This window comes from Strigops habroptila, unplaced genomic scaffold (genome assembly GCF_004027225.2).
Source record: "Strigops habroptila isolate Jane unplaced genomic scaffold, bStrHab1.2.pri NW_022045602.1_ctg1, whole genome shotgun sequence".
Lineage (NCBI taxonomy): Eukaryota > Metazoa > Chordata > Aves > Psittaciformes > Psittacidae > Strigops > Strigops habroptila.
This window is the reverse complement of record NW_022651083.1, coordinates 1-24,909: the sequence shown is the minus strand read 5'-3', so window position 1 is coordinate 24,909 and position 24,909 is coordinate 1. Positions and strand designations below refer to the sequence as shown.

At 62.8% G+C, this 24,909-nt stretch overlaps 4 protein-coding genes across 4 annotated transcripts; 2 read left to right on the top strand and 2 right to left on the bottom strand.

Moving 5' to 3' along the window:
• Positions 1-261: 261 nt before the first annotated feature.
• CHRNB1 (cholinergic receptor nicotinic beta 1 subunit) lies at positions 262-8,274 on the top strand. Its single transcript, XM_030474528.1, has 7 exons — positions 262-401; positions 1,137-1,245; positions 2,919-3,097; positions 3,933-4,141; positions 5,606-5,829; positions 6,685-6,822; positions 8,134-8,274. The coding sequence occupies exons 1-7, from the start codon at positions 262-264 to the stop codon at positions 8,272-8,274; spliced, it is 1,140 nt and encodes a 379-aa protein (XP_030330388.1).
• A 1,146-nt stretch (positions 8,275-9,420) lies between these two features.
• On the bottom strand, positions 9,421-11,390 carry LOC115603014 (atherin-like). Its single transcript, XM_030474527.1, has 3 exons — positions 11,330-11,390; positions 10,680-10,866; positions 9,421-9,603 (listed from the first exon to the last, which is right to left on the bottom strand). The coding sequence occupies exons 1-3, from the start codon at positions 11,332-11,334 to the stop codon at positions 9,421-9,423; spliced, it is 375 nt and encodes a 124-aa protein (XP_030330387.1). The 5' UTR covers positions 11,335-11,390.
• A 673-nt stretch (positions 11,391-12,063) lies between these two features.
• NAA38 (N-alpha-acetyltransferase 38, NatC auxiliary subunit) lies at positions 12,064-16,777 on the top strand. Its single transcript, XM_030474575.1, has 3 exons — positions 12,064-12,087; positions 13,555-13,786; positions 16,625-16,777. Exons 1-3 carry the CDS (start codon positions 12,064-12,066, stop codon positions 16,732-16,734), a joined length of 366 nt encoding a protein of 121 aa, XP_030330435.1. The 3' UTR covers positions 16,735-16,777.
• A 1,372-nt stretch (positions 16,778-18,149) lies between these two features.
• KDM6B (lysine demethylase 6B) lies at positions 18,150-24,330 on the bottom strand. Its single transcript, XM_030474576.1, has 8 exons — positions 24,149-24,330; positions 23,212-23,326; positions 22,070-22,257; positions 21,279-21,420; positions 21,105-21,158; positions 20,939-21,074; positions 19,529-19,699; positions 18,150-18,286 (listed from the first exon to the last, which is right to left on the bottom strand). The coding sequence occupies exons 1-8, from the start codon at positions 24,252-24,254 to the stop codon at positions 18,263-18,265; spliced, it is 936 nt and encodes a 311-aa protein (XP_030330436.1). The 5' UTR covers positions 24,255-24,330; the 3' UTR covers positions 18,150-18,262.
• Positions 24,331-24,909: the final 579 nt, after the last annotated feature.

Genomic DNA, 24,909 nt, shown 5'->3' with positions numbered 1-24,909 from the left:
CATGGGGGGTGTTTGGGGTCCCATAGGGGGCCATGGGGGGTATGGGGGGTCCCATAGGGGGCCATGGGGGGGTATGGGGGGTCCCATAGTGGGACATGGGGGGTATGGGGGGGTCCCACAGTGGGACATGGGGGTTGTTTGAGGTCCCATAGAGGGCCATGGGGGTATGGGGGGTCCCATAGTGGGCCATGGGGGGGTGTTTGGGGTCCCATAGTGGGCCATGAGGGGTACGGGGGTCCCATATGGGTGTACTGGGGGGCCATGGGGCCCCCCCTCACGCCTCCCCCCCAGCGCTGGCGGGACCCCCGCCTGCAGTGGGAGCCGCGGCTCTTTGGGGGGCTGCGGCTGCTGCGGGTCCCGGCGGAGCTGCTCTGGCTGCCGGATGTGGGGCTGGACAACAAGTAACGGGGGGGCCACGGGGGTCCTGTGGGGGTAACAATGGGGGGGGCACAGGGGGTCCTGGGGGGGGTAATGGGGGGGCTATGGGAGGTAATGGGGCGGTATGGGGGGTGCAGGGGGATCCTATGGGGGGTAATGGGGGGTAATGGGGGGGGGTCAGGGGAGTCCTATGGGGGTGATGGGGGGGGTAATGGGGGGTCCTGGGAGTGCCCTATGGGGGTTATGGGAGGTCCTGGGGGGTCCTATAGGGGTAACAGGGGGTAATGGGAGGTCCCATAAGGGTTAATGGGGTACCATAGAGGGTATTGGGGTCCCCTAGGGGTAATGGGGTCCCCTTCGGGGGTTATGGGGTCCCATGGGGGTTAATGGGGTCCCATAGCGGGTATTGGGGTCCCATAGGGGTATTGGGGTCCCATGGGTGTTAATGGGGTCCCATAGCGGGTATTGGGGTCCCATAGGGGTATTGGGGTCCCATAGGGGCTATGGGGTCCCATAGCGGGTATTTGGGTCCCATAGGGGTTATGGGGTCCCCTAGGGGGTTATGGGGTCCCATGGGGGTTAATGGGGTCCCATAGCGGGTATTGGGGTCCCATGGGGGTTAATGGGGTCCCATAAAGAGGAATGGGGTCCCATAGGGGTTATCGCATCCCATAGGGGGTTATGGGGGTCCCGTAGCGGGTAAAGGTGTCCCATAGGGGTTAATGGGGTCCCATGGGGGGTCATTGGGGTCCCCCCAGCAATGACGGGGAGTTCGGGGTGTCTCTGGACGTTCGGGCCGTTGTGACCCCCGATGGCTCCGTGCGCTGGCGCCCCCCGGCGCTGTTCCGCAGCCGCTGCCCCATCAGGGTGAGCGGCTATGGGGGGCTATGGGGGCTATGGGGGCTATGGGGGGCTATGGGGGCTATGGGGGGCTATGGGGGCTATGGGGTGGGATATGGGGTGTCATAGGGGGGCTACAGGGGTGCTGGGGGGGTTATGCGGGGCCATGGGGGCTGTTTTGGGGTGGTTTTGTGGTGTTTCTGGGTGTTTGGGGGTGTTTTGGGGTGGTTTTGGGGTGTTTCAGGGTGGTTTTGGGGTGTTTTGGTGTGGTTTTGGGGTGTTTCAGGGTGGTTTTGGGGTGTTTCAGTGTGGTTTTGGGGTGTTTTGGGGTGTTTAGGGGTGTTTCAGGTGTTTTGGGGTGTTTTGGGGTGTTTTGGGAGTATTTCAGGGTGGTTTTGGGGTGTTACAGGACGTTTTGGGCTGTTTCGGGCTGTTTCAGAGTGGTTTGGGCTGTTTCGGGCTGTTTCAGAGTGGTTTGGGCTGTTTGGGGGTGTTTCAGGCTGGTTTATGGTGGGTTTGGGCTGTTTTGGGGCTATTTTGGGCTGGTTTGGGTTGTTTTGAGGCTGGTTTGGGCTGTTTCGGGGCTGGTTTGGGCTGGTTTATAGTGGTTTTGGGCTGTTTGGGGGTGTTTCGGGCTGTTTTGGGGTGTTTCAGAGTAGTTTGGACTGCTTCGGGGTGTTTTGGGGCTATTTTGGGCTGTTTTGGGGCTGTTTTGGGCTGGTTTATGGTGGGTTTGGGCTGTTCTGGGGTGTATCGGGCTGTTTTGGGCTGTTTCAGTCTGTTTTGGGCTGTTTCGAGTTGGTTTGGGGTGTTTTGGGGCTATTTTGGTCTGTTTCGGGGCTGGTTTGGGCTGGTTTATGGTGGGTTTGGGCTGTTATGGGCTGTTTCGGGCTGTTTTGGGCTGTTTCGGGCTGATTTGGGGTGTTTTGGGGCTATTTTGGGCTGTTTCGGGGTGTTTCGGGCTGTTTTGGGGCTGTTTCGGGGTGTTTCAGGCTGTTTTGAGGCTGTTTTGGGGCAGTTTCGGGGTGTGTCAGGCTGTTTTGGGCTGTTTTGGGGCTGTTTCGGGGTGTTTCAGGCTGTTTTGAGGCTGTTTCGGGGCAGTTTCGGGGTGTTTCAGGCTGTTTCGGGCTGTTTTGGGGCTGTTTCGGAGTGTTTCAGGCTGTTTTGAGGCTGTTTTGAGGCTGTTTTGGGGCAGTTTCGGGGTGTTTTGGGCTGTTTTGGGGCTGGTTGGGGCTGTTTCGGGGTGTTTCGGGGTGTTTTGGGGCTGTTTTGGGCTGTTTTGGGGCTGTTTGAGGCTGTTTTGGGCTGTTTCCGGGTGTTTCGGTGTGTTTCAGGCTGTTTTGAGGCTGTTTTGGGGCTGTTTCGGGGTGTTTCAGGCTGTTTTGAGGCTGTTTGGGGCTGTTTCGGTGTGTTTCAGGCTGTTTTGAGGCTGTTTTGGGGCTGTTTCGGTGTGTTTCAGGCTGTTTTGAGGCTGTTTTGGGGCTGTTTCGGGGTGTTTCAGGCTGTTTCGGGCTGGTTTGGGTCTGTTTCGGGGTGTTTCAGGCTGTTTTGAGGCTGTTTCGGGGTGTTTTGGGCTGTTTTGGGGCTGTTTGGGGCTGTTTTGGGGTGTTTCGGGGTGTTTTGGGGCTGTTTTGGGCTGTTTTGGGGCTGTTTCAGGGTGTTGCGGTGCTGGTGACCCCCCCTTTGCCCCCCCCCCCCAGGTCTCGCACTTCCCCTTTGATTGGCAGAACTGCTCCCTCGTGTTCCGCTCGGGCTCGTACGGCCCCGGGGAGCTGCGGCTGAGCCTGGGGGGGGCCGAGGACGAGGGGGGGGCCCCCGGCGGCGGGGGGGGGCGCGTCACGCTGCCCGACGGCTTCCAGGGTGAGCCCCGAGGGGCCTTGCACGAGGGTTTGCACGAGGATGGGGGGGGGGGTCCCAAGGGGCTTTGCACGAGGGTTTGCACAAGGATGGGAGGGGGATCTATGGGGCTTGGTATGGGGGGGGGGGGGGGCTTTGCACAAGGATTGGGGGGGTCCCAAGGGGCCTTGCACGAGGGTTTGTACGAGGACTGGGGGGGGGGAGCTCTGTGGGGCTTTATATTGGGGGGAGGGGAGGCTTTGTTTGGGGATTGGGGATCATGGAGGGGCTTTGCACAAGGATTTGCACGAGGGTTTGCACGAGGACTGGGGGGGGACTCTATGGGGCTTTATATTGGGGGAAGAGGGGGATTTGTGAGAGGATTGGGGATCATGGAGGGGCTTTGCATGAGGATTAGGGGGGTCCCAAGGGGCTTTGCACGAGGGTTTGCACAAGGACGGGGGGGGATCTATGGGGCTTGGTATGGGGGAGGAGGGAGGCTTTGCACAAGGGTTGGGGGGGTCCCAAGGGGCCTTGCACGAGGCTTTGCACGAGGACTGGGGGGGGGGGGAGCTCTGTGGGGCTTTATATTGGGGGGAGGGGAGGCTTTGTGTGAGGATTGGGGATCATTCTGGGGCTTTGCACAAGGATTGGGGGGGTCCCAAGGGGCTTCGCACGAGGCTTTGCACGAGGACTGGGCGGGGGGGGCTTTATATTGGGGGGGAGGGGGATCTTTGCACAAGGATCGGGGAGGGTCGAAGGGGCTTTGCACGAGGATGAAGTCTCGCACGGGGGTTTCTCACAAGGATTAAGGGGGGGGTGTCTCTATGGGGCTTTATGGGGGTGTCCGGGGGCCGCTTTGCACGGGGGGGCCGCAGCCCTGGTGCGAGGCTCTGGCGCGCAGAGAACGGGCAGTGGGAGCTGCGGCACCGCTCGGGCCGGCACCACGCGGGGCCCTCGCACGAGGACGTCACCTTCTACCTGGTGCTGCGGCGGAAGCCGCTCTTCTACATCGCGACGGTGCTCGTGCCCTGCGTGCTCATCACGCTGCTCGCCAGCGCCGTCTTCTACCTGCCCCCCGACGCCGGTGCGGCGGCCGCGCACGACGGCCTTGCACGAGGGCTTTGCACGAGGGTCTCACACGTGTCTCATCAAGGAGGCTGTTTGCAGGGCCCCATCCCTCTTGCACAAGAGCCCTGCGTGCGCGTGTTCTCACAAGTCCTTTGCACGAGGCCTTTCTGTGCAGCTGCTTTTGGGGGGGGGGTGCCCCATTGCCCCCCCCCCCCATTGGGAACCCCACCATGACCCCATTACCCCCCCCATTGGGGACCCCCCATGACCCCATTGCCCACCCCCATTGGGGACCCACCATGACCCCATTGCCCCCCCCATTGCGGACCCCCCCATGACCCCATTGCCCCCCCCATTGGGGACCCCCCATGACCCCATTGCCCCCCCCTCATTGGGGACCCACCCCATGACCCCATTGCCCCCCCCCATTGGGAACCCCCCCATGACCCCATTGCCCCCCCCTCATTGGGGACCCACCCCATGACCCCATTCCCCCCCCCATTGGGACCCCCCCATGACCCCATTGCCCCCCCATTGCGGACCCCCCATGACCCCATTACCCCCCCCATTAGGCACCCCCCCATGACCCCATTACCCCCCCCCTTGGGGACCCCCCCATGACCCCATTGCCCCCCCCTCATTGGGGACCCACCCCATGACCCCATTGCCCCCCCCTATTGGGACCCCCCCATGACCCCATTCCTCCCCTCATTGGGAACCCCCCCATGACCCCATTGCCCCCCCACATTGGGGACCCACCATGACCCCATTGCCCCCCCCCATTGGGGACTCCCCCATGACCCCATTGCCCCCCCCATTGGGGACCCACCCCATGACCCCATCGCCCCCGCCCATTGGGGACTCCCCCATGACCCCATTGCCCCCCCCCATTGGGGACCCACCCCATGACCCCATCGCCCCCGCCCATTGGGGACCCACCATGACCCCATTGCCCCCCATTGAGGACCCCCCCCCATGACCCCATTGCCTCCCCCCATTGGGGACCCTTCCATGAGGGGTTTGCACGTGGCTGCCAATCCCCTTTGCACAAGAGCCTTGCGGGGGGGGGTGTTCGCACAAGTCCCTTGCACGAGGGCCTTGCACGAGGGTTTTACATGCGGCTTCTCTGGGGGCCATTTGTGTGTGGGGGGGTGTGTTTCCATGAGGGATTTGCACGGCCTGGGGCCTGGGGGTGGGTGTGTGTGTGTGTGTGAGTCCTTTGCACGAGGGTTTTGCACAAGGACCTTGCACGAGGACTTTGCACGTGTCTCATGGCGGGGCGCTGTTTGCATGGGGTGGGGGGGGGGAACCCATCCCTATTGCACAAGGGCTTTGCAAGGGGGGGGGGGGTGTCTGGAGGCTTTTGCACAAGGGCTTTGCACGAGGGTTTCACACGAGGGTTTCGCACGAGGGTTTCACACGAGGGTTTCGCACGAGGGTTTCGCACGAGGGTTTCACACGAGGGTTTTGCCCCGCGCAGGGGAGAAGCTGACGCTGGCGCTGTTCGCGCTGCTGACGCTCACCGTGTTCCTGCTGCTGCTGGCGGACAAGGTCCCCGCCACGTCGCTGGCGGTGCCGCTCATCGGCCGCTACCTCACGGCCACCATGATGCTGCTCACGCTCGGCGTCACCCTCAGCGTCGGGGTGCTCAACGTGCACCACCGGGCACCGGGCACCCACCGCCTGCCCCCCTGGGTGCACAGGGTGAGATACACACCCCCCACCCACCCATGGCACCCATAGGGGCACCCCCTGCCCTCCCAGAGACATTGGGACCCCTCGCATTCACCCCCCCCCCACCCCAGCACCCATGGGTGACCCCAATGGCCCCATTGCCCCCCCGTTGGGGACCCCCCCATGACCTCATTGGGGACCCCTCCACTGGGGACTCCCTATGGCCCCATTGATCTCCCATTAGGGACCCCCCCCCATGACTCCCATGACCCCATTGTCCCCCCATTGGGGATCTCCCATGACCCCCATGGCCCCATTACCCCCCCCCTTGGGGACCCTCCCATAACCCCATTGCCCCCCCATTGGGGACCCCCCCCATGACCCCCATGGCCCCATCGACCCCCCATACGTGCCCCCCCGTGACCCCATTGTCCCCCCATTGGGGACCCCCCATGACCCATATGACCCCATTACCCCCCCATTGGGGATCCCCCATGACCCCATTGCCCCCTCCATTGGGGACCCCCTATGACTCCAGTGACCCCCAATAGGTGCCCCCCCATGACCCCATTGCCTCCCCCATAGGTGCCCCCCCATGACCCCATTGCCCCCCCATTGCGGACCCTCCCATGACCCCATTGCCTCCGCATTGGGGACCCCCCCATGACCCCCATGGCCCCATTGGCCCCCCATTGGGGACCCCCCCACATGACCCTGTTGCCCCCCCCTTGGGATCTCCCCCATAACCCCCCATGGGGACCACCCCCAAATCCTCCCCCCCCGGGGGGGGGCTCATTCCCCACATTGGGGTGGGGGGGTAGGAAGGGGGGTCCTGCCCCCCCCCCCATCCCCCCCCCATGACCCCCATTGACACCCCCCCCCCAGCTCCTCCTCCAGCGCCTCCCCCCCCTCCTCGGCCTCCGCTGCCCCCCAGCCCCGCCCCTCCCTCCGGAGCCCCGCGCCCTGCTGGCGCCCCCTGGCGGCGCGGATGAATACTTCCTGCGGCGGCCCCCCCCCGGATCCGCCCCCCCGGGCCCCCCCCCCCGCCGGGCCCCGCCGGAGCCGCCGCCGCCGCCCCCCCCCCCCGAGCTGCGCGAGGCCGCGGCCGCCGTCGGGTTCATCGCGCGGAGCCTCCGGGAGCAGCAGCGGCAGCAGGAGGTGTGACCCCTGTGACCCCTGTGTGACCCTCGTGTGTCCTCGTGTGACCCTGTGTGTCCTCGTGTGACCCTCGTGTGTCCTCGTGTAAGCGTTGTTTGTCCTCGTGTGACCCGTGTGACCTCGTGTAACCCTCGTGTGACCCCGTGTGACCCTTGTTTGTCCTTGTGTGTCCTTGTGTAACCCTCGTGTGTCCTCGTGTGACCTCAGGTGTCCTCATGTGACCCTGTGTGACCTCCTGTGACGCCGGGTGTCCTTGTGTGACCCTCGTGTGACCTCGTGTAACCCTCGTGTGACCTCGTGTAACCCTCGTGTGACCCCGTGTGACCCTTGTTTGTCCTCATGTGACCTTTGTGTGGCCCTCGTGTGTCCTCGTGTAACCTCAGGTGTCCTCATGTGATCCTGTGTGACCTCATGTGACCCCGGGTGTCCTCGTGTGACCCTGTGTACCCTCGTGTGACCTCGTGTACCCTCGTGTGACCCCGTGTGATCCTTGTGTGACCTTGTGTGTCCTTGTGCACCCTCGTGCAAGCCCCATAGAAGCCCCATAGCTGCCCCTGCTCTCGCGCAAGCCCAATAGCAACCTCACAGCAGCCCCATAGAAGCCCCACAGAAGCCCCTCCTCTCGCGCATCCCTCATTCAAGCCCCTTAGAAGCCCCATAGCAGCCCCTGCTCTCACGCAAGCCCCATAGCCGCCCCATAGCAGCCCCAGAGCAGCCCCACAGAAGCCCCATAGAAGCCCCTTCCTTCATGTAAGCCCCACAGCAGCCTCACAGAAGCCCCATAGAACCCCTTCCTCTCGCGCACCCCTCATTCAAGACCCATAGAAGCCCCATAGAAGCCCCATAGCAGCCCCTGCTCTCACACAAGCCCCAAAGCAGCTGCACAGCAGCCCCATAGAAGCCCCTCCTCTCGCGCACCCCCTATGCAAGCCCCATATCAGCCCCATAGGAGCCCCATAGCAGCCCCTGCTCTCGCGCAAGCCCCACAGCTGCCCCATAGCAGCCCCATAGAAGCCCCATAGCAGCCCCACAGCTGCCCCATAGCAGCCCCTGCTCTCGCGCAAGCCCCATAGCACCCCCATATCCGCCCCACGGCCACCCCATAGCTGCCCCACAGCCGCCCCACATCCGCCCCACAGGCGGGGGGGCAGGTGCTGAGGGGGCGGGGCCGCGCAGCTGCAGGAGCGCTGGCGCGTGGCGGCCTTGGCCATGGACAGACTCTTCCTTTGGGCCTTCCTGGCGCTGGTGGGAGCCTGCGGCCTCGGCACCGGCCTGGACGCGGCGCTGCACCGGCCCCCCCCGGAGCCCTTCCCGTGACCCCCCCCCCCCGGTTATTGTGGGGGGGGGGGTGGTTTGGGGGGGGGCCCCAAACTCTTTGGAACCATTTTGGGGGGGGGGGGGTCGGGAATTTGTCCCCCCCCGGACTCGAACCCGGGTCCCAGCGAGTGTTGAGTGAATAGAACGGGGGGGTACGTCCCATAACGGGGGTTTATTTCCGCTCGCTCCCCCCAAAACTGGGGGGGGACCCCCCCCCGAGGGGACCCCCCCACCCCGGTGTCTCCAAGAGCCGGTCCTGAGGGTGCTAAGAGGGAGATGGGGGGTCAGTTTGGGGGTGATGGGGGGGGATTGGGGTGCTAGGGGTCAATTTGGGGTGCTGGGAGGGGTTTGGGGGTGCTGGGGGGGTCAGTTTGGGGGGGATGGAGCTGATGGGGGGGCAGTTTGGGGGGTGCTGGGGGGATTTGGGGGTGATGGGGGTTAATTTGGGGGGGTTGGGGGTCAGTTGGATCAGGTTTGGGGTGCTGGGGGGGGTCACTTTGGGGCTATGGGGGGGTCACTGTGGGTTATGGGGGGTCATTTGGGGTTATGGGGGGTCACTTTGGGGTGCAGGGCAGTCATTTAGGGCTATGGGGGGGTCATTTGGGGTTATGGGGGGTCACTTGGGGTTATGGGGGGGTCATTTGGGGCTATGGGGGGGTCATTTTGGGTTATGGGGGATCATTTGGGGCTATGGGGGATCATTTGGGGCTATGGGGTGGTCACTTTGGGGCTATGGGGGGGTCACTTTGGGTTATGGGGGTCATTTGGGGCTATGGGGGGGTCATTTGGGTTATGGGGGGTCATTTGGGGCTATGGGGGGGTCACTTTGGGCTATGGAGTGGTCACTTTGGGGCATTGGGGGTGTCACTTTGGGCTATGGGAGGGGGTCATTTGGGGCTGGGGGGGGTCATTTGGGCTATGGGGGGGTCACTTTGGGGCATTGGGGAGGTAGTTTGGGGTTATGGGGGGTCATTTGGTTTATGGGGGGGTCATTTGGGGCTATGGGGGGTCATTTGGGTTATGGGGGGGTCATTTGGGGTTATGGGGGGGTCATTTGGGTTATGGGGGGTCATTTGGGGCTATGGGGGGGTCACTTTGGGCTATGGGGGGGTCATTTGGGCCCGCACCGTTCAGATCTCCACGAAGTCATCGGCGAAGTAGAGCAGCGCCGTGGGGGGGGACCCGGGGGGGGGACCCGGGCTCGGCGGGGGGGGCGGGCGGCAGCGGGTCCTCCGGCCGCAAGGGGGCGCCCCCGCTCCGCCACGCGTAGCCGCCGGCGTGCGCGTTCCACAACAGCGCCCCCTGCAGGGGCCCGCGAACACTGTCCGACTGCGGGGGGGGGGGGGGAGAGGGGTCAGCAACGGGGGGACCCCCCCCCCCAGGGACAATGGGCCCCCCCATGGGGACAGGGGACCCCAAAGGGACAAGGTGGGGACAATAGGGAGGAGGGGACCCCCTAAATGGGACAAGGACCCCCCCCCATGGGGACAGGGACCCCCCCCCAAAAGGGAACAGAGGAACCCCTAAAGGAGACAGGGACCCCCCCATGGGGACAATGGGCCCCCCATGGGGAGAGGGGACCCCAAAGGGACAAGGTGGGGACAATAGGGAGGAGGGGACCCCCTAAATGCGACAAGGACCCCCCCCATGGGGACAGGGATCCCCCCAAAAGGGGACAGAGGAACCCCTAAAGGAGACAGGGACCCCCCCATAGGGACAGGGGGGGACACGGCAAGGGAAAAACAGGGAGGGGGGACCCCCTAAATGGGACAAGGACCCCCCCATGGGGACAGGGACCCCCCCAAAAGGGGACAGAGGAACCACTAAAGGAGACAGGGACCCCCCCATGGGGACAATGGGCCCCCCCATGGGGACAGAGACCCCCCCAAAAGGGGACAGAGGAACCCCTAAAGGAGACAGGGACCCCCCCATGGGGTCAATGGGCCCCCCCATAAGGGGACAGGGACCCCCCCAAAAGGGAACAGAGGAACCACTAAAGGAGACAGGGACCCCCCCCATGGGGACAATGGGCCCCCCCATGGGGACAGGGGGGAGACGAGGAGGGGGACACCAGGGTGGGGGGACCCCTAAATGAGACAGGGATCCTTCAAAAGGAGCAAAGGGGGGGTCAGCAATGGGGGGGACCCCCCCATGGGGACAATGGGCTCTCCCATGGGGCAGGAGACCCCCCCCCAAAAGGGGACACAAGGACCCAAAAAGAGGACAGGGGACCCCCCCGTGGGGACAGGGGAACCCCTTAAAGGGGCGAGGGGGGGACAATAGGGAGGAGGGGAGCCCCTAAAGGGGACGGGGGGCCCCAAAAGGGACAAGGGGATCACCCCCCAGGTGACAATGCCCCCCCATAGGTGACAATGGCCCCCCATAGGTGCCAGGGGCCCCCCCACCTGCACTGTGGCCTGTTGCCCCGTGAGGGTGTTGAGCAGCCGCAGGCGCTGGATCGGGCCCTGGGGCCCCCCCTTGCTGGGGGGGGCCGGGGGGGGGGGGCGGTGTCCAATCAGAGCGAGGCTCCGGGGGGGGCGCGGGGGGGCAGCGGCAGCGCAGCCCCGAGGGGGGGTCGATGCGGGTCGGTGCCTGTGGGGGGGGGGGACACACACACACACAATGGGCTGTATAGCACCCTATAGCACCCTATAGCACCCTATAGCCCCCCCCATAGCACCCTATAGCCCCCTATAGCCCCCCCATAGCACCCTATAGCCCCCCCATAACCACTATAGCCCCCCCACAGCCCCCCCACAGCCCCCATAGCCCCACCGATAGCTCCCCTATAGCCTCCCATAGATCCTACAGCCCCCTCCATGGACACCCAGATCTCATGGCCCCCCCCCCCCATAACCTCCCCCCAGCCCCTATAGGACCCCCATAGCCCCCACATAACCCCTTCGTACCGCTATAGGATCCCCATACCCCCCCATAGCCTCTCCATAACCCCTATAGGACCCACATACACACCCTATAACCCCCCCCAGTCCCTATAGGACTCCCCCTAACCCCCAGCAGCCCCAATAGGTCCTCCATAGCCCCCCATAATCACCTCATAAACACACCCCATAACGCCTATAGGGCTTCCACAACCCCCCCAGCCCCCATAGACCCCCCATAACCCCCCCCAAACCCCTATAGGACCCCCATAGCCCTCCCATAGCCGCTATAGGCCCCCCATAGCCACTATAGGACCCCCATAACCCCCCCCAGCCCCTATAGCACCCCCATACCCCTCCTATAGAACCCATGGCCCCTATAGAACCCCATACCCTATAACATTCCCATACTCCCCCCCATGGCCCCTATAGAACTCCCATAGCCCCTATAACACTCCCATACCCCCCCCATGGCCCCTATAGAACCCCCATGGCCCCTATAGGACACCCATATCTCCCCTCCCCAGGCCCTGTATCCCCCCCATAGCCTCTATAGCACCCCCATACCCCCCCCATGGCCCCTATATCCCCCCCATAGCCCCTATAGGACCCCTATATCCCCCCTATAGCCCCCATAGGACCCCCATAGCCCCTATATCCCCCCTATATCCCCCCTATAGCCCCCATAGGACCCCCATAGCCCCTATATCCCCCCTATATCCCCCCTATATCCCCCCTATAGCCCCCATAGGACCCCTATAGCCCCTATTTCCCCCCTATAGCCCCCCCATAGCCCCCATAGGCCCCCCCCACCTCCCCGCGCTCCCCCCGCAGCAGCCGCCGCAGTTCCCGCGCCGCGCCGCCGGTTGGCATGGCAACGCCGCCGCCGGAAGGGCCGCCCGTCGCCATGACGACGCCGAGGACGCCGGAAGTGCCGCCGCGCCGTCGCTAAGGCAACGCGGCCGGAAGTGCCGCCTACCGCCCGCGGGGGCTGCTGGGAGGCGGCGCCGGCAATGGCGGAAGCGGCGGTGAGGGAGGCCTGGGGGGGGTATAGAGACCTATGGGGCATCTATGGGGGCTATGGGGGATCTATGGGGGATCTATGGGGCTATGGGGCTATGGGGGGTGTGTGGGTTATGGGGGGTATGGGGGCTATGGGGTGTCCCATGATGGGCGAACTCATGGACGCTGGGGGGCCTATGGGGGCCCTATGGGGTTCTATGGGGATCCATGGGGCCTACGAGGGGCTGTGGGGTGCTATGAGGTGCTATGGCAGTGCTATGAGGTGCTATGGAGTACTATGTTGTACTATGTTGTGCTATGGGGGTGCTATGGGGATGCTATAGAGTGCTATGGAGTACTATGGGGGTGCTCTGTTGTGCTATGGGGTGCTATAGAGTACTAGGGGGTGCTATAGACTACTAGGGGGTACTATGGGGGTGCTATGGGGTGCTATGGAGTACTCTGGGGGTGCTATGGAGTGCTATGGGGGTGCTATGGGGTGCTATGGAGTACTATGGGGGTGCTATGGGATGCTATAGAGTGCTATGGGGGTGCTATGGGCTGCTATAGAGTACTATGGGGTGCTATGGGGTGCTATAGAGTGCTATGGGGGTGCTATGGAGTACTATGGGGGTGCTATGGGCTGCTATGGGGGTGCTATGGGGTGCTATGGGCTGCTATAGAGTGCTATGAGGTGCTGTGGGGGTGCTATGGGGGTGTATGGGGTGCTATGGGGTGCTATGGAGTACTATGGGGTGCTGTGGGGGTGCTATGGGGGTGCTATGGGGTGCTATAGAGTACTATGGGGTGCTATGGGGTGCTATAGAGTGCTGTGGGGGTGCTATGGGGATGCTGTGGGGGTGCTATGGGGTGCTATGGAGTACTATGGGGTGCTGTGGGGGTGCTATGGGGGTGCTATGGGGTGCTATGGGGTGCTATAGAGTACTATGGGGTGCTATGGGGATGCTATGGGGGTGCTATGGGGGTGCTATGGGGTGCTATAGAGTACTATGGGGGTGCTATGGGGGTGCTGTGGGGGTGCTATGTTGTGCTCTGTTGTGCTATGGGGGTGCTATGTTGTGCTATGGGGTGCTATAGACTACTATGGGGTGCTATGGGGATGCTGTGGGGGTGCTATGTTGTGCTATGGGGGTGCTATAGAGTACTATGGGGGTGCTATGGGGGTGCTGTGGGGGTGCTATAGAGTACTATGGGGGTGCTGTGGGGGTGCTATGTTGTGCTATGGGGGTGCTATAGAGTACTATGGGGGTGCTATGGGGGTGCTCTGGGGTGCTCTGTTGTGCTATGGGGGTGCTCTGGGGTGCTCTGTTGTGCTATGGGGGTGCTCTGGGGTGCTCTGTTTTGCTCTGGGGTGACCCACGGGCTCTGTCCTCAGCCCCCCGGCGCTGCCGCTGCCGCTGCCGCTGGCGAGGCCGGGGCCTGCGGCGGGGCCGGGGCCGGGGCCGCGGGGCCGGAGCCGCGGTCGCGGCGGCTGCTGGAGGCGCTGCTGAACCGCAGCCTCCGCATCCGCATGTCCGACGGGCGGACGCTCATCGGGGCCTTCCTCTGCACCGACCGCGACGCCAACGTCATCCTCGGCTCCGCGCAGGAGTTCCTCAAGGCCGCGGGTGCGCCACGGGGGGACGGGAGGGTTATAGGGGATTAAAAGGGGGTTATGGGGGGTTATAAGGGGCTAAAAGGGGGTTATGGGGGGTTAAAAGGGGGTTATGGGGGCTTAAAAGGGGGTTATGGGGGGTTATAGGGGGTGAAAAGGGGGTTATGGGGGGTTATGGGGGGTTAAAAGGGGGTTATGGGGGGTTATAAGGGGCTAAAAGGGGGTTATGGGGGGCTATAGGGGGTTAAAAGGGGGTTATGGAGGGTTAAAAGGGGGTTATGGGGGGTTATGGGGGGTGAAGAGGGGGTTATGGGGGGTTATAAGGGGCTAAAAGGGGGTTATGGGGGGTTAAAAGGGGGTTATGGGGGGTTAAAAGGGGGTTATGGGGGTTATAGGGGGTGAAGAGGGGGTTATGGGGGGTTATAAGGGGCTAAAAGGGGGTTATGGGGGGTTAAAAGGGGGTTATGGGGGCTTAAAAGGGGGTTATGGGGGGTTATAGGGGGTGAAAAGGGGGTTATGGGGGGTTAAAAAGGGGTTATGGGGGGTTATAGGGGGTGAAAAGGGGGTTATGGGGGGTTATGGGGGGCTAAAAGGGGGTTATGGGGGGTTATAAGGGGCTAAAAGGGGATTATGGGGGTTATAAGGGGCTAAAAGGGGGTTATGGGGGGTTATAGGGGGTGAAAAGGGGATTATGGGGGGCTAAAAGGGAGTTATGGGGGGTTATAGGGGGTGAAAAGGGGGTTATGGGGGGTTATAGGGGGTGAAAAGGGGATTATGGGGGGCTAAAAGGGAGTTATGGGGGGTTATAGGGGGTGAAAAGGGGGTTATGGGGGCTATGGGGGGTGAAAAGGGGATTATGGGGGGCTAAAAGGGAGTTATGGGGGGTTATAGGGGGTGAAAAGGGGGTTATGGGGGGTTATAGGGGGTGAAAAGGGGATTATGGGGGGCTAAAAGGGGGTTATGAGGGGTTATAAGGAGCTAAAAGGGGGTTATGGGGGGCTATAGGGGGTTAAAAGGGGGTTATGGAGGGTTAAAAGGGGGTTATGGGGGGTTATAGGGGGTGAAAAGGGGGTTATGGGGGGTTAAAAGGGGGTTATAGGGGGTGAAAAGGGGGTTATGGGGGGTTAAAAGAGGGTTATGAGGGGTTTTAGGGGGTGAAAAGGGGGTTAAAGGGGAGTTATAGAGGGGTATGGGAGGGTATAGGGGGTTATAGAGGATTATAAGGGGCTAAAAGGGGGTTATGGGGGGTTATAGGGGGTGAAAAGGGGGTTATGGGGGGTTATAGGGGGTGAAAAGGGGGTTATGGGGGGTGAAAAGGGGGTTATGGGGGGTTATAGGGGGTGAAAAGGGGGTTATGGAGGGTTAAAAGGGGGTTATGGGGGGTTATAGGGGGTGAAAAGGGGGTTATGGGGGGTGAAAAGGGGGTTATGGGGGGTTATAGGGGGTGAAAAGGGGGTTATGGGGGGCTAAAAGGGAGTTATGGGGGGTTATAGGGGGTGAAAAGGGGGTTATGGAGGGTTAAAAGGGGGTTATGGGGGTTATAGGGGGTGAAAAGGGGGTTATGGGGGGTGAAAAGGGGGTTATGGGGGGTTATAGGGGGTGAAAAGGGGGTTATAGGGGGTGAAAAGGGGGTTATGGGGGGTTAAAAGGGGGTTATGGGGGGTTATAGGGGGTGAAAAGGGGGTTATGGGGGGTTAAAAAGGGGTTATGGGGGGTTATGGGGGGTGAAAAGGGGGTTATGGGGGGTTATAGGGGGTGAAAAGGGGGTTATGGGGGCTAAAAGGAGGTTATGGGGGCTTATGGCAGGTGAAAAGGGGGTTATGGGGGGCTAAAAGGGGGTTATGGGGGGTTATAAGGGGCTAAAAGGGGGTTATGGGGGGTTAAAGGGGGGTTATGGGAGGTTAAAGGGGGGGTTATAGAGGGGTATGGGAGGGTTATAAGGGGCTATGGGGGGTTAAAGGGGGGTTATAGAGGGGTTATGGGGGGGTTATGGGAGGTTAAAGGGGGGCTATGGGGACTTAAAGGGAGGTTAAGGGGGGTTATAAGGGGTTATAGGTGGTTAAAAGGGGGGTATGGGGGGGTTATAGAGGGGTTGTGAGGGGGCTATGGGGGTTAAAGGGGTGTTATGGAGGGTTAAAGGGGGGTTATGGGGGGCTTATAGGGGGTTAAAGGGGGGTTATGTGGGGTTATGGGAGCGTTATTGGGGGTTTTGGAGGGCTATAGGGGGTCAAAAAGGGGTTATGGGGGGTTACGGGGAGTTATAGGGGGGTTATGGGGCGTTAAAGAGTGGTTATAGGGGGTTATGGGAGCCTAAAGAGGAGTTATGGGGGGTTATGGGAAGTTATATGGGGTTAAAGGGGGGTTATGGGGGGTTAAGGTGGGTTTAGAGGGGGATTAAAGGGGGGTTATGGGGGTTTATGGGGGGCTATGGGGGGGGTTTGGGGGGTTTAAGTGGGAATTATGGGGGTTATAGGGCGGTTATGGGGGGTCGAAGGGGGGTTATGGGGGGTTAAGGGGGGTTTAGAGGGGGATTAAAGGGGGGTTATGGGGGTTTATAGGGGGCTATGGGGGGGTTTGGGGGGTTTAAGTGGGAATTATGGGGGTTATAGGGCGGTTATGGGGGGTTATAGGGGAGTTATGGGGGGTTATAGGGGGGTTATGGGAGGTTAAAGGGGCGCTATGGCGGGTTAAAGGGGTGCTATAGGGGGTTATGGCGGGTTAAAGGGGCGCTGTGGGGCGCTGTTGGGCGCTATGGGGCGCTGTTGGGTGCTATGGGGCACTGTTGGGCGCTATGGGGCGCTATGGGGCGCTATGGGGCGCTATGGGGCGCTGACCCCCCCGTGCCCCCCAGACGCGTTCCCGGGCAGCGAGCCGCGGGTGCTGGGCCTGGCCATGGTGCCCGGGCACCACATCGTGTCCATCGAGGTGGAGCGGGACAGCGCCGGCCCCCCCCCGCCCTGACCCACATGTACCCCCCAGCCCCCCATTAAAGGTGTGTGTGTGACACCCCCCCCCCCCCCAAAGTGTGACAGGGACCCCCTGGCCCCCCCCCCCCAATTCCTGCCTTGTTGCCCCCCCACTTCCCCATCGAACCCCCCAATTCCTGCACCCCCCTTTATTCCCCTTGTGCCCCCCCAATTCTTTCCTCCCCCCATTACCCACCCCTGTGCCCTCCCCTTAAGACCTCCACCCAGTGCCCCCCCAATTCCTGCCCCCCATGTCCCCACCCCCCATCCCTTTCCCTCCCCCCTTTAAAATCCCCCCCCCAATTCCTGCCCCCTCCAGTGCCCCCCCCATTCCTGACCCCCCCCGCAGTGACCCCCCCCAATTCCTGGTCCCCCCCATTGCTCCCCATTATCTCCCTTGTGACCCCCCCAATTCCTGCCCCCCCATATCCCCGCATTCCTCCTCCCTCTTTAATCCCCCCCCCCCCAATTCCTGAACCCCCCCCCAAGTGACCCCCCCCAATTCCTTCCCCTCCCCCCCCCCGCCCCCCCCGGAGCCGTTCGGGCGTTGCCATTAATTTAATCTCAGGTACAAAATAGCTTCTGTGGCCGCGGGGGGGGGGGCGGGGGGGAAGGGGGGGAGGGGCAGCACCGACCCCTCCCCCACCCCCCCCAAACACCGGATTGGGGGAGGGGGGAGGGGGTGGGGGAGGGGCCATAAAGGGGGGTGGGTGGGGAGGGGCCCAGCACCATGAGGGGGGAGGGGAAGGGTGGGGGGGGACACACAACCCCTCCCCCCCCCTCCCATAGGGGTCACAGTGACACACCCCCCCCCCCGCGGCCCCTCCCCCAATAAATAACGCGCCCCCCCCTCCCTCCCCCCCGCGTATAAATTAAAAAAGAGGCAAAAAAACCCAAAATCATTTACAAAAAACCCAAAAAAAACCCTCGGGGAGGGGGAGGGGGGAGGGAGGGGGGAGCGGGGGGGGGGGAGGGGCACAGACCCCCCCTCCCCCCCCCCTTTGCACCATGGTTTGGGGGTGTCCCCCCCCCCCATTGAGACCTGAGCCCCCCCCCGTTAACCCCCCACCCCATAGCCCGGATTTGGGGGTGGGGGAGGGGCGGGGGGTGGGGGAGGGGCGAGTTTTTGGTTGTATCTTGGCAAAGGGCTGCCCCTCCCCCCCCATTGACCCCCGTTTTAATGGGGGGGGGGGGCACCCGAGGGTGGGGGAGGGGCAGAGGGACCCCCCCATCCCCCACTGTGGGGGGAGGGGCAGCGGGGGGGGGAGGGGCTTAAAAAATTGCTATAAATGGGTATTTGTGTATAAAACCGGGGGGGGGGGAGGGGCCCAACCCCCCCCACCCGCCCTCCCTCCCCCCCCCACATCCGGGCCCCTCCCCCCACATGTGGGGAGGGGGTGGGGGGGGGGAGGGGCGATATCACCGTGAATAAATAACAATGTTCATTATGGGGGAGGGGAGGGGGAGGGCATGTGACGCCCCCCCCATCATCACGTGACCCCCCCGATGGGGGGGGGCGGGGCTCATCTGGAGCCGGGTGATGGCACCTGCAAGGGGGGGGGGAGGGGGGTCAAGGGGGGTAAAGGGGGGAGGGGGTACATCCCCCCCCATAACCCCCCCCCATATGGGACATGCCAACCCCATGGGGACATGGGGGTGTCCCCATAGCGGTGTCCCTATAGGGCTGTCCCCATAGTGGTGCCCCCACAGTGATGTCCCCATAGCAGTGTCCCCATGGGGCTGTCCCCATAGTCATGTCCCCATAGCAGTGTCCCCATAGTGTTCTCCCCATAGCGGTGTCCCCATCATGCTGTCCCTATGGGGCTGTCCCTATGGGGCTGTCCCTGTGGGGGTGTCCCCATGGGGCTGTCCCTGTGGGGGGTGTCCCCGTGGGGCTGTCCCTATGGGGCTGTCCCTGGGGGGCTGTCCCCATAGTCATGTCCCCATAGCAGTGTCCCCATAGTGTTCTCCCCATAGTGCTGTCCCTATAGTTTTCTCCCCATAGCGCTGTCCCCATGGGGCTGTCCTTATGGGGCTGTCCGTATGGGGGGGTGTCCCCATAGTCATGTCCCCATAGTGCTGTCCCTATGGGGCTGTCCCCATAGCACTGTCCCCATAGCAGTGTCCCTGTGGTGTTCTCCCCATAGCGTTGTCCCTATGGGGCTGTCCCTGGGGGGGGTGTCCCCATAGTCATGTCCCCATAGTGCTGCCCCCATAGTGTTCTCTCCATAGCGGTGTCCCCATCATGCTGTCTCTATGGGGCTGTCCCCATGGGGCTGCCCCCATAGTCATGTCCCTATAGCAGTGTCCCCATGGTGTTCTCCCCATAGCACTGTCCCTATGGGGCTGTCCCTGGGGGGGTGTCCCTATGGGGCTGTCCCCATAGTGCTGCCCCCATAGTCATGTCCCCATAGCAGTGTCCCCATAGTGTTCTCCCCATAGCGGTGTCCCCATCATGCTGTCCCCATGGGGCTGTCCGTATGGGGCTGTCCCTTGGGGGGTGTCCCCCTGGGGCTGTCCCTCTGGGGCTGTCCCTGGGGGGCTGTCTCCATAGTGCTGTCCCCAGAGCAGTGTCCCCATAGTGTTCTCCCCATAGCCATGTCCCCATAGTATTCTCCCCATAGCGGTGTCCCCATCATGATGTCTCGATGGAGCTGTCCCCATAGCACTGTCCCCATAGCACTGCCCCCATAGTGTTCTCCCCATAGCGCTGCCCCCATAGGGTTCTCCCCATAGTGTTCTCCCCATAGCAGTGTCCCCCTGGGGCTGTCCCCACGGGGGCTCCTCACCAGGGTGAAGCTGTCGTAGATGTTCATGAGCTCCTCGGTCTTGTACTGCTCGAGCACGACGACGCCGTGCAGGGCGCCGCTGCGGCGCCGCGCGCAGCCCTCGCAGTGCACCAGGTACGTGTTGCGCCCGCCCGTCTCGCTCGTCACGAACAGGATGTTGAACACCTCCACCTGCGCCACAGCCGCAACAGCGGCACACAGAGGGGACAACAGCGTCACAGCCGCGCCGCAACAGCGGCACACAGAGGGGACAACAGCGTCACAGCCGCACCGCAACAGCGGCACAGAGAGGGGACAACAGTGTCACAATGGGGGGACAACAGAGGCACAGAGAGGGGGCAACAGCGGCACAATGGGGGGACAACATGGGGACATGAGCATCACAACGCGGGGACAATGAGGGGGCAACAGTGTCACAGCGGGGGGGCAACAGCGGCACAGAGGGGGCAACAGTGTTATAGAGAGGGGGCAACAGCAGCACAGAGAGAGGACAACAGTGTCACACAGGGGGCAACAGCGGCACAGCGGGGGCAAGAGTGTTATAGAGAGGGAGCAACAGCGGCACAATGGGGGGACAACATGGGGACAGGAGGGTCACAACGGGGGGACAATGAGGGGACAATGAGGGGACAACAGTGTCACAGCGGGGGCAACAGCGTCACAGAGAGGGGACAACAGTGTCACAGCACGGCCACAACAGCGTCACAGAGAGGGGACAACAGCGTCACGCAGAAGGGGCAATAGTGTCACAATGGGGGGACAACAGCGGCACAGAGGAGGACAACAGTGTCACACAGAGGGGGCAACAGCGGCACAGAGAGGAGGCAACAGTGTTACAGAGAGGGGGTAACAGAGAGGGGGCAACAGCGGCACAGCAAGGGGACAACAGTGTCACATCGGGGGGACAACAGCGGCACAGAGGGGGGCAACAGTGTTATAGAGAGGGGGCAACAGCAGCACAGAGAGGGGGACAACATGGGGACAGGAGGGTCACAAAGGGGGGACAATGAGGGGACAATGAGGGGACAACAGTGTCACACCATGGGGACAACATGGGGTCAACAGCAGGGACAATGTGGGGACAATGAGGGGACAAGAGCGTCACACCATGGGGACAACAGCGGGGACAACAGCATCACAATGGGGGGACAACACGGGATCAACAGTGGGGACAACGTGGGGACAATGAAGGGACATGAGCATCACACCGTGGGGTTGCCATGGAGACAAGGAGGGGACAATGTGTTGACAACATGGGGACAGTGAGGGGACAACAGTGTCACACCATGGAGACAATGTGGGGACGACATGGGGTCAATAGCGGGGACAAGGAGGGGACAACCAAAGCCATGACCAAGGCCATGACCAAGGGCACCCGAAGGCCCCCCCGCGCCCCCCCGCCGCACTCACGTCACACTCGTTGCAGTAATAGGCCGGTTCGTCCTTCACCCGCGCCTGGAAGGTGATTTTCTTCCCTGCGCGCACGAGGCTCTCGCGCTGCACCTGACAGTGCTTGATGGACTGCAACAGGCAGTACCTGCAACACCCGGTGTCACCCGGTGCCACCCAGTGTCACCCACTGTCACCCGGTGTCACCTGACAGTGCTTTACGGACTGCAACAGGCAGTACCTGCAACACCCAGTGTCACCCGGTTGTCACACAGTGTCTCCATCCCCACCATGTCCCTGTTCAGCATGTCCCCTCCCTGTCCCTGGGTGCCCCCGGGTGCCCCCTGTCCCTGCCCCTCACTTGATCATGCTGTAGAGGTCGGGGTCACTGATCTTCACGGTGCGGGCGACGTTCCAGGACACGTGGATCATGGGCACGATGGACTTGACGTTCTTCACCTCGTTCCACTCGTAGCGCTCCAGCGCCAGCTGGTACTGGTAGGCTGGGGGCAAGGGGGCAATGGGGGTAATGGGGCAATGGGGACAATAGGGGCGATGGGGGTAATGGGGGCAATTGGGGTGATGGGGGCGATGGGGGCAATGGGGGCAATGAGGGCAATGGGGGTAATGGGACAATGGGGGCAATAGAGGCAATGGGGGCGATGAGGGCAATGGGGGCGATGGGGGTGATGAGGGCGATGGGGGCAATGGGGGGCAATGGGGGTAATGGGGACAATGGGGGCAATGGGGGCGATGGGGGCAATGGGGGCAATGAGGGCAATGGGGGTAATGGGGACAATGGGGGCAATAGAGGCAATGGGGGGCGATGAGGGCAATGGGGGCGATGGGGGTGATGAGGGCGATGGGGGCAATGGGGGGCAATGGGGGTAATGGTGACAATGGGGCAATGGGGGCAATAGGGGCGATGAGGACAATGGGGGCAATGGGGGGCGATGGGGGCAATGTGGACAATGGAAGCAAGGGGGGGCAATGGGGGTAATGGGGGCAATGGGGGCAATGAGGGTGATGGGGGCAATGGGAGCATTGGGGGCCAATGAGGGGCGATGGGGGCAATGGGGGTAATGGGGACATATCCCCATACCCCATACCCACACCCCATATCCCATACCCCCCACCCCGCCCCCCCCATACCCGTGAGGGGCCCCACGTTCCAGGCGATGTTGTTGCACCAGCCCGTGGCCTGCACCCAGTGCACGGTGCCGGCGTTGATCCACACCAGGTCCCCGGGGCGCTGGACGAAGCGGTACACGGGGATGTTGGAGCGGTACAAGTCCTCCAGCACCGGCCACCACGAGCCCGTCAGGTAATCCACCCCGTGCCTGCGGGCGGGGACACCTTCAGACCCCCCCGTGCCCCACATAGCACCCCCCAGAGACCTATATCCCCCCTATAGACCCATATCCCCCCTATAGACCCATATCCCCCCTATAGACTCATATTCCCCCCTATAGACCCATATCCTCTCCCTAACCTATAGAGCCCTCCCCATTGAGCCTATTGTGCTGCACTGGCCACGCCCCCCGCGCTAAGCCACGCCCCCATCCAAGCCACGCCCCCCCGCCGCATACATCGCCCCCCCATAGACCCCTATACCCCCTTATAGCCCCATATCCCACCCCCCAAGCTCTATATCCCTCCCCACACTGCCCCTATCGCCCTATCCCCCATAAGCCACGCCCCCCAGTCCCATATAGCCCCCCTATAGACCCATATCCCTCCCTATAGACCCATATCTACCCACTCATAGCAATAGAGCTCTCTCTACTGTCTCGATCACCTTGCCTTGGCCACGCCCACCCCACAAGCCACGCCCACCCCGCCCCATATATCTCCCCCCCATAGCCCCATATCCCCCCCTATAGCCCCATATCCCCCCCTATAGCCCCATATCCCACCCCCCAAGCTCTATATCCCTGCCCTTATTGCCCTGGCCACGCCCACCGCGCTAAGCCACGCCCCTTTCCCATGTCCCTCCCCTTTGTTCCAGACCACGCCCCTTCCTTTTAGGCTCCACCCCCTTCTCCCAATCCTCACCCTTATGGACCAGCCCCTTTCCCCTAAGCCCCGCCCCTTTGTTCCAGACCACGCCCCCTTCCCTTTAGAATCCTCCCCCTTCTCCCACCCCTCTCCCTTATGGCCTGGCTCCTTTCTCCCCAAGCCCCGCCCCTTTCTCTAAGCCCCGCCCCTTTCCCCCAGGCCCCGCCCCTTTCTCCCCAAGCCCCGCCCCTTCTCCCCGAGGCCCCGCCCCTTCTCCCCAGGCCCCGCCCTCTCGCCTGTCGCAGAAGCCGCTGATGGTCTCCCAGTAGTGCTCGTGCACCGCGAACCACTCGCAGTCCCCGGGCCCGATGTTGATGTTCACCGAGCAGAAGTTGTTGTTCTCCTGGTGGCCTGTGGGGGGCAGCACCCTCCTGTCACCCCCACGTCACCCCCATGGTACCCTCCTGGCACCCTCCTGTCACCCCCCGCCACCCCCATGGTACCCCCATGGTACCCTCCTGTCACCCCCGCCACCCTCCTGGCACCCCACATCACCCCCTGCACCCTCCTGTCACCTCCATGGTACCCTCCTGGCACCCCACGTCACCCCCTGGCACCCTCTTGGCACCCACATCATCCCCCGTCACCCTCCTGGCACCCTCCTGGCACCCCCCGTCACCCCTCTGGCACCCTCCTGTCACCCCCTGTTACCCCCTTGTCACCCTCCTGTTACCCCCATGGTACCCCCTGGCACCCCATGTCACCCTCCTGTCATCCCCGTCACCCCTGTGGCACCGTCACCCCTCCGTGTCCCCTCCACCGGCTGTACAACACCCCACGTGGCTGTCACCACGATGTGGGTGCTCAACGTGGTGTCATCACCCCCCCATGTGTGTGTCCCCATTGATGTCACCCCATAGTGTCACCCCTCCGTGTTCCCTCCACCAGCTGTACAACACCCCGTGTGTGTCACCCTCAGCGTCACCTCCTGGCGTCCCCATTGATGCCACCCCATAGCGTCACCCCATAGCATCACCCCATACACCCCATATGGTCGTCACCACGACGTGGGTGCTCAGCACAGCATCACCCTCACCTCCCGGTGTCCCCATTGATGTCACCCCACAGTGTGTCCCCCCCCCACCCCGGCCTGCGACACCACAAGGGGGATGCTGCGGGTGGTGCCGCAGCGGGTGACGTCACGGTGACGTCACGCTGACGTCACGCACTCACCGGGGGTGCGGCTGCCCGGCACCTTCATGTAGAGCTGCACGGTGTTCATGCCCAGGATGGTGTGACCCACGTGGCTCAGCATGTTCCCCGTGGACGACACCCGCATGAAGGCCGGGAGCTTCAGCAGCTCCTGCAGCTGCGGCTTCCACCTGCGCCGGGGACGCGGCACCCATGGGACACGGCACCCATGGGACGCGGCACCCAGGGGACATGGTACCCATGGGACGCGGCACCCATGGGACACAGCACCCATGGGACACGGCACCCATGGGACGCGGCACCCAGGGGACATGGTACCCATGGGACGCGGCACCCATGGGACATATCATCCATGGGACACGGCACCCATGGGACGCGGCACCCAGGGGACATGGTACCCATGGGACGCGGCACCCATGGGACACAGCACCCATGGGACACGGCACCCATGGGACGCGGCACCCAGGGGACATGGTACCCATGGGACACGGCACCCATGGGACACGGCACCCAGGGGACATGGTACCCATGGGACACGGCACCCAGGGGACGTAGCATCCATCGGACACATCATCCATGGGACATGGTACCCATGGGACGCGGCACCCAGGGGACATGGCACCCAGGGGACACATCATCCATCGGACACATCATCCATGGGACGCAGCACCCAGGGGACGCGGCACCCAGGGGACACGGCACCCAGGGGACACGGCATCCATGGGACATAGCATCCATGTGACATGGCATTCATGGGACATGGCACCCGTGGGACTGGCACC

Excerpts from the sequence above, each read along its gene's own strand:
- CHRNB1 (XM_030474528.1), top strand. The coding sequence starts at position 262 with ATGGGGCCCCCCCTCACGCCTCCCCCCCAGCGCTGGCGGGACCCCCGC. Across the intron at positions 1,246-2,918 it reads GCAGCCGCTGCCCCATCAGG|GTCTCGCACTTCCCCTTTGA; the intron begins GTGAGCGGCTAT and ends CCCCCCCCCCAG. Across the intron at positions 3,098-3,932 it reads GGTGAGCCCCGAGGGGCCTT|CCCTGGTGCGAGGCTCTGGC; the intron begins GCACGAGGGTTT and ends GGGGGGCCGCAG.
- LOC115603014 (XM_030474527.1), bottom strand. Across the intron at positions 9,604-10,679 it reads GGCAACAGGCCACAGTGCAG|TCGGACAGTGTTCGCGGGCC; the intron begins GTGGGGGGGCCC and ends CCCCCCCCGCAG.
- NAA38 (XM_030474575.1), top strand. The coding sequence starts at position 12,064 with ATGACGACGCCGAGGACGCCGGAA. Across the intron at positions 12,088-13,554 it reads CGACGCCGAGGACGCCGGAA|CCCCCCGGCGCTGCCGCTGC; the intron begins GTGCCGCCGCGC and ends CTCTGTCCTCAG. Across the intron at positions 13,787-16,624 it reads GGAGTTCCTCAAGGCCGCGG|ACGCGTTCCCGGGCAGCGAG; the intron begins GTGCGCCACGGG and ends CGTGCCCCCCAG.
- KDM6B (XM_030474576.1), bottom strand. The coding sequence starts at position 24,254 with ATGCGGGTGTCGTCCACGGGGAACATGCTGAGCCACGTGGGTCACACC. Across the intron at positions 21,421-22,069 it reads GAACGTGGGGCCCCTCACGG|CCTACCAGTACCAGCTGGCG; the intron begins GTATGGGGGGGG and ends CCTTGCCCCCAG. Across the intron at positions 21,159-21,278 it reads GACCTCTACAGCATGATCAA|GTACTGCCTGTTGCAGTCCG; the intron begins GTGAGGGGCAGG and ends TGGGTGTTGCAG.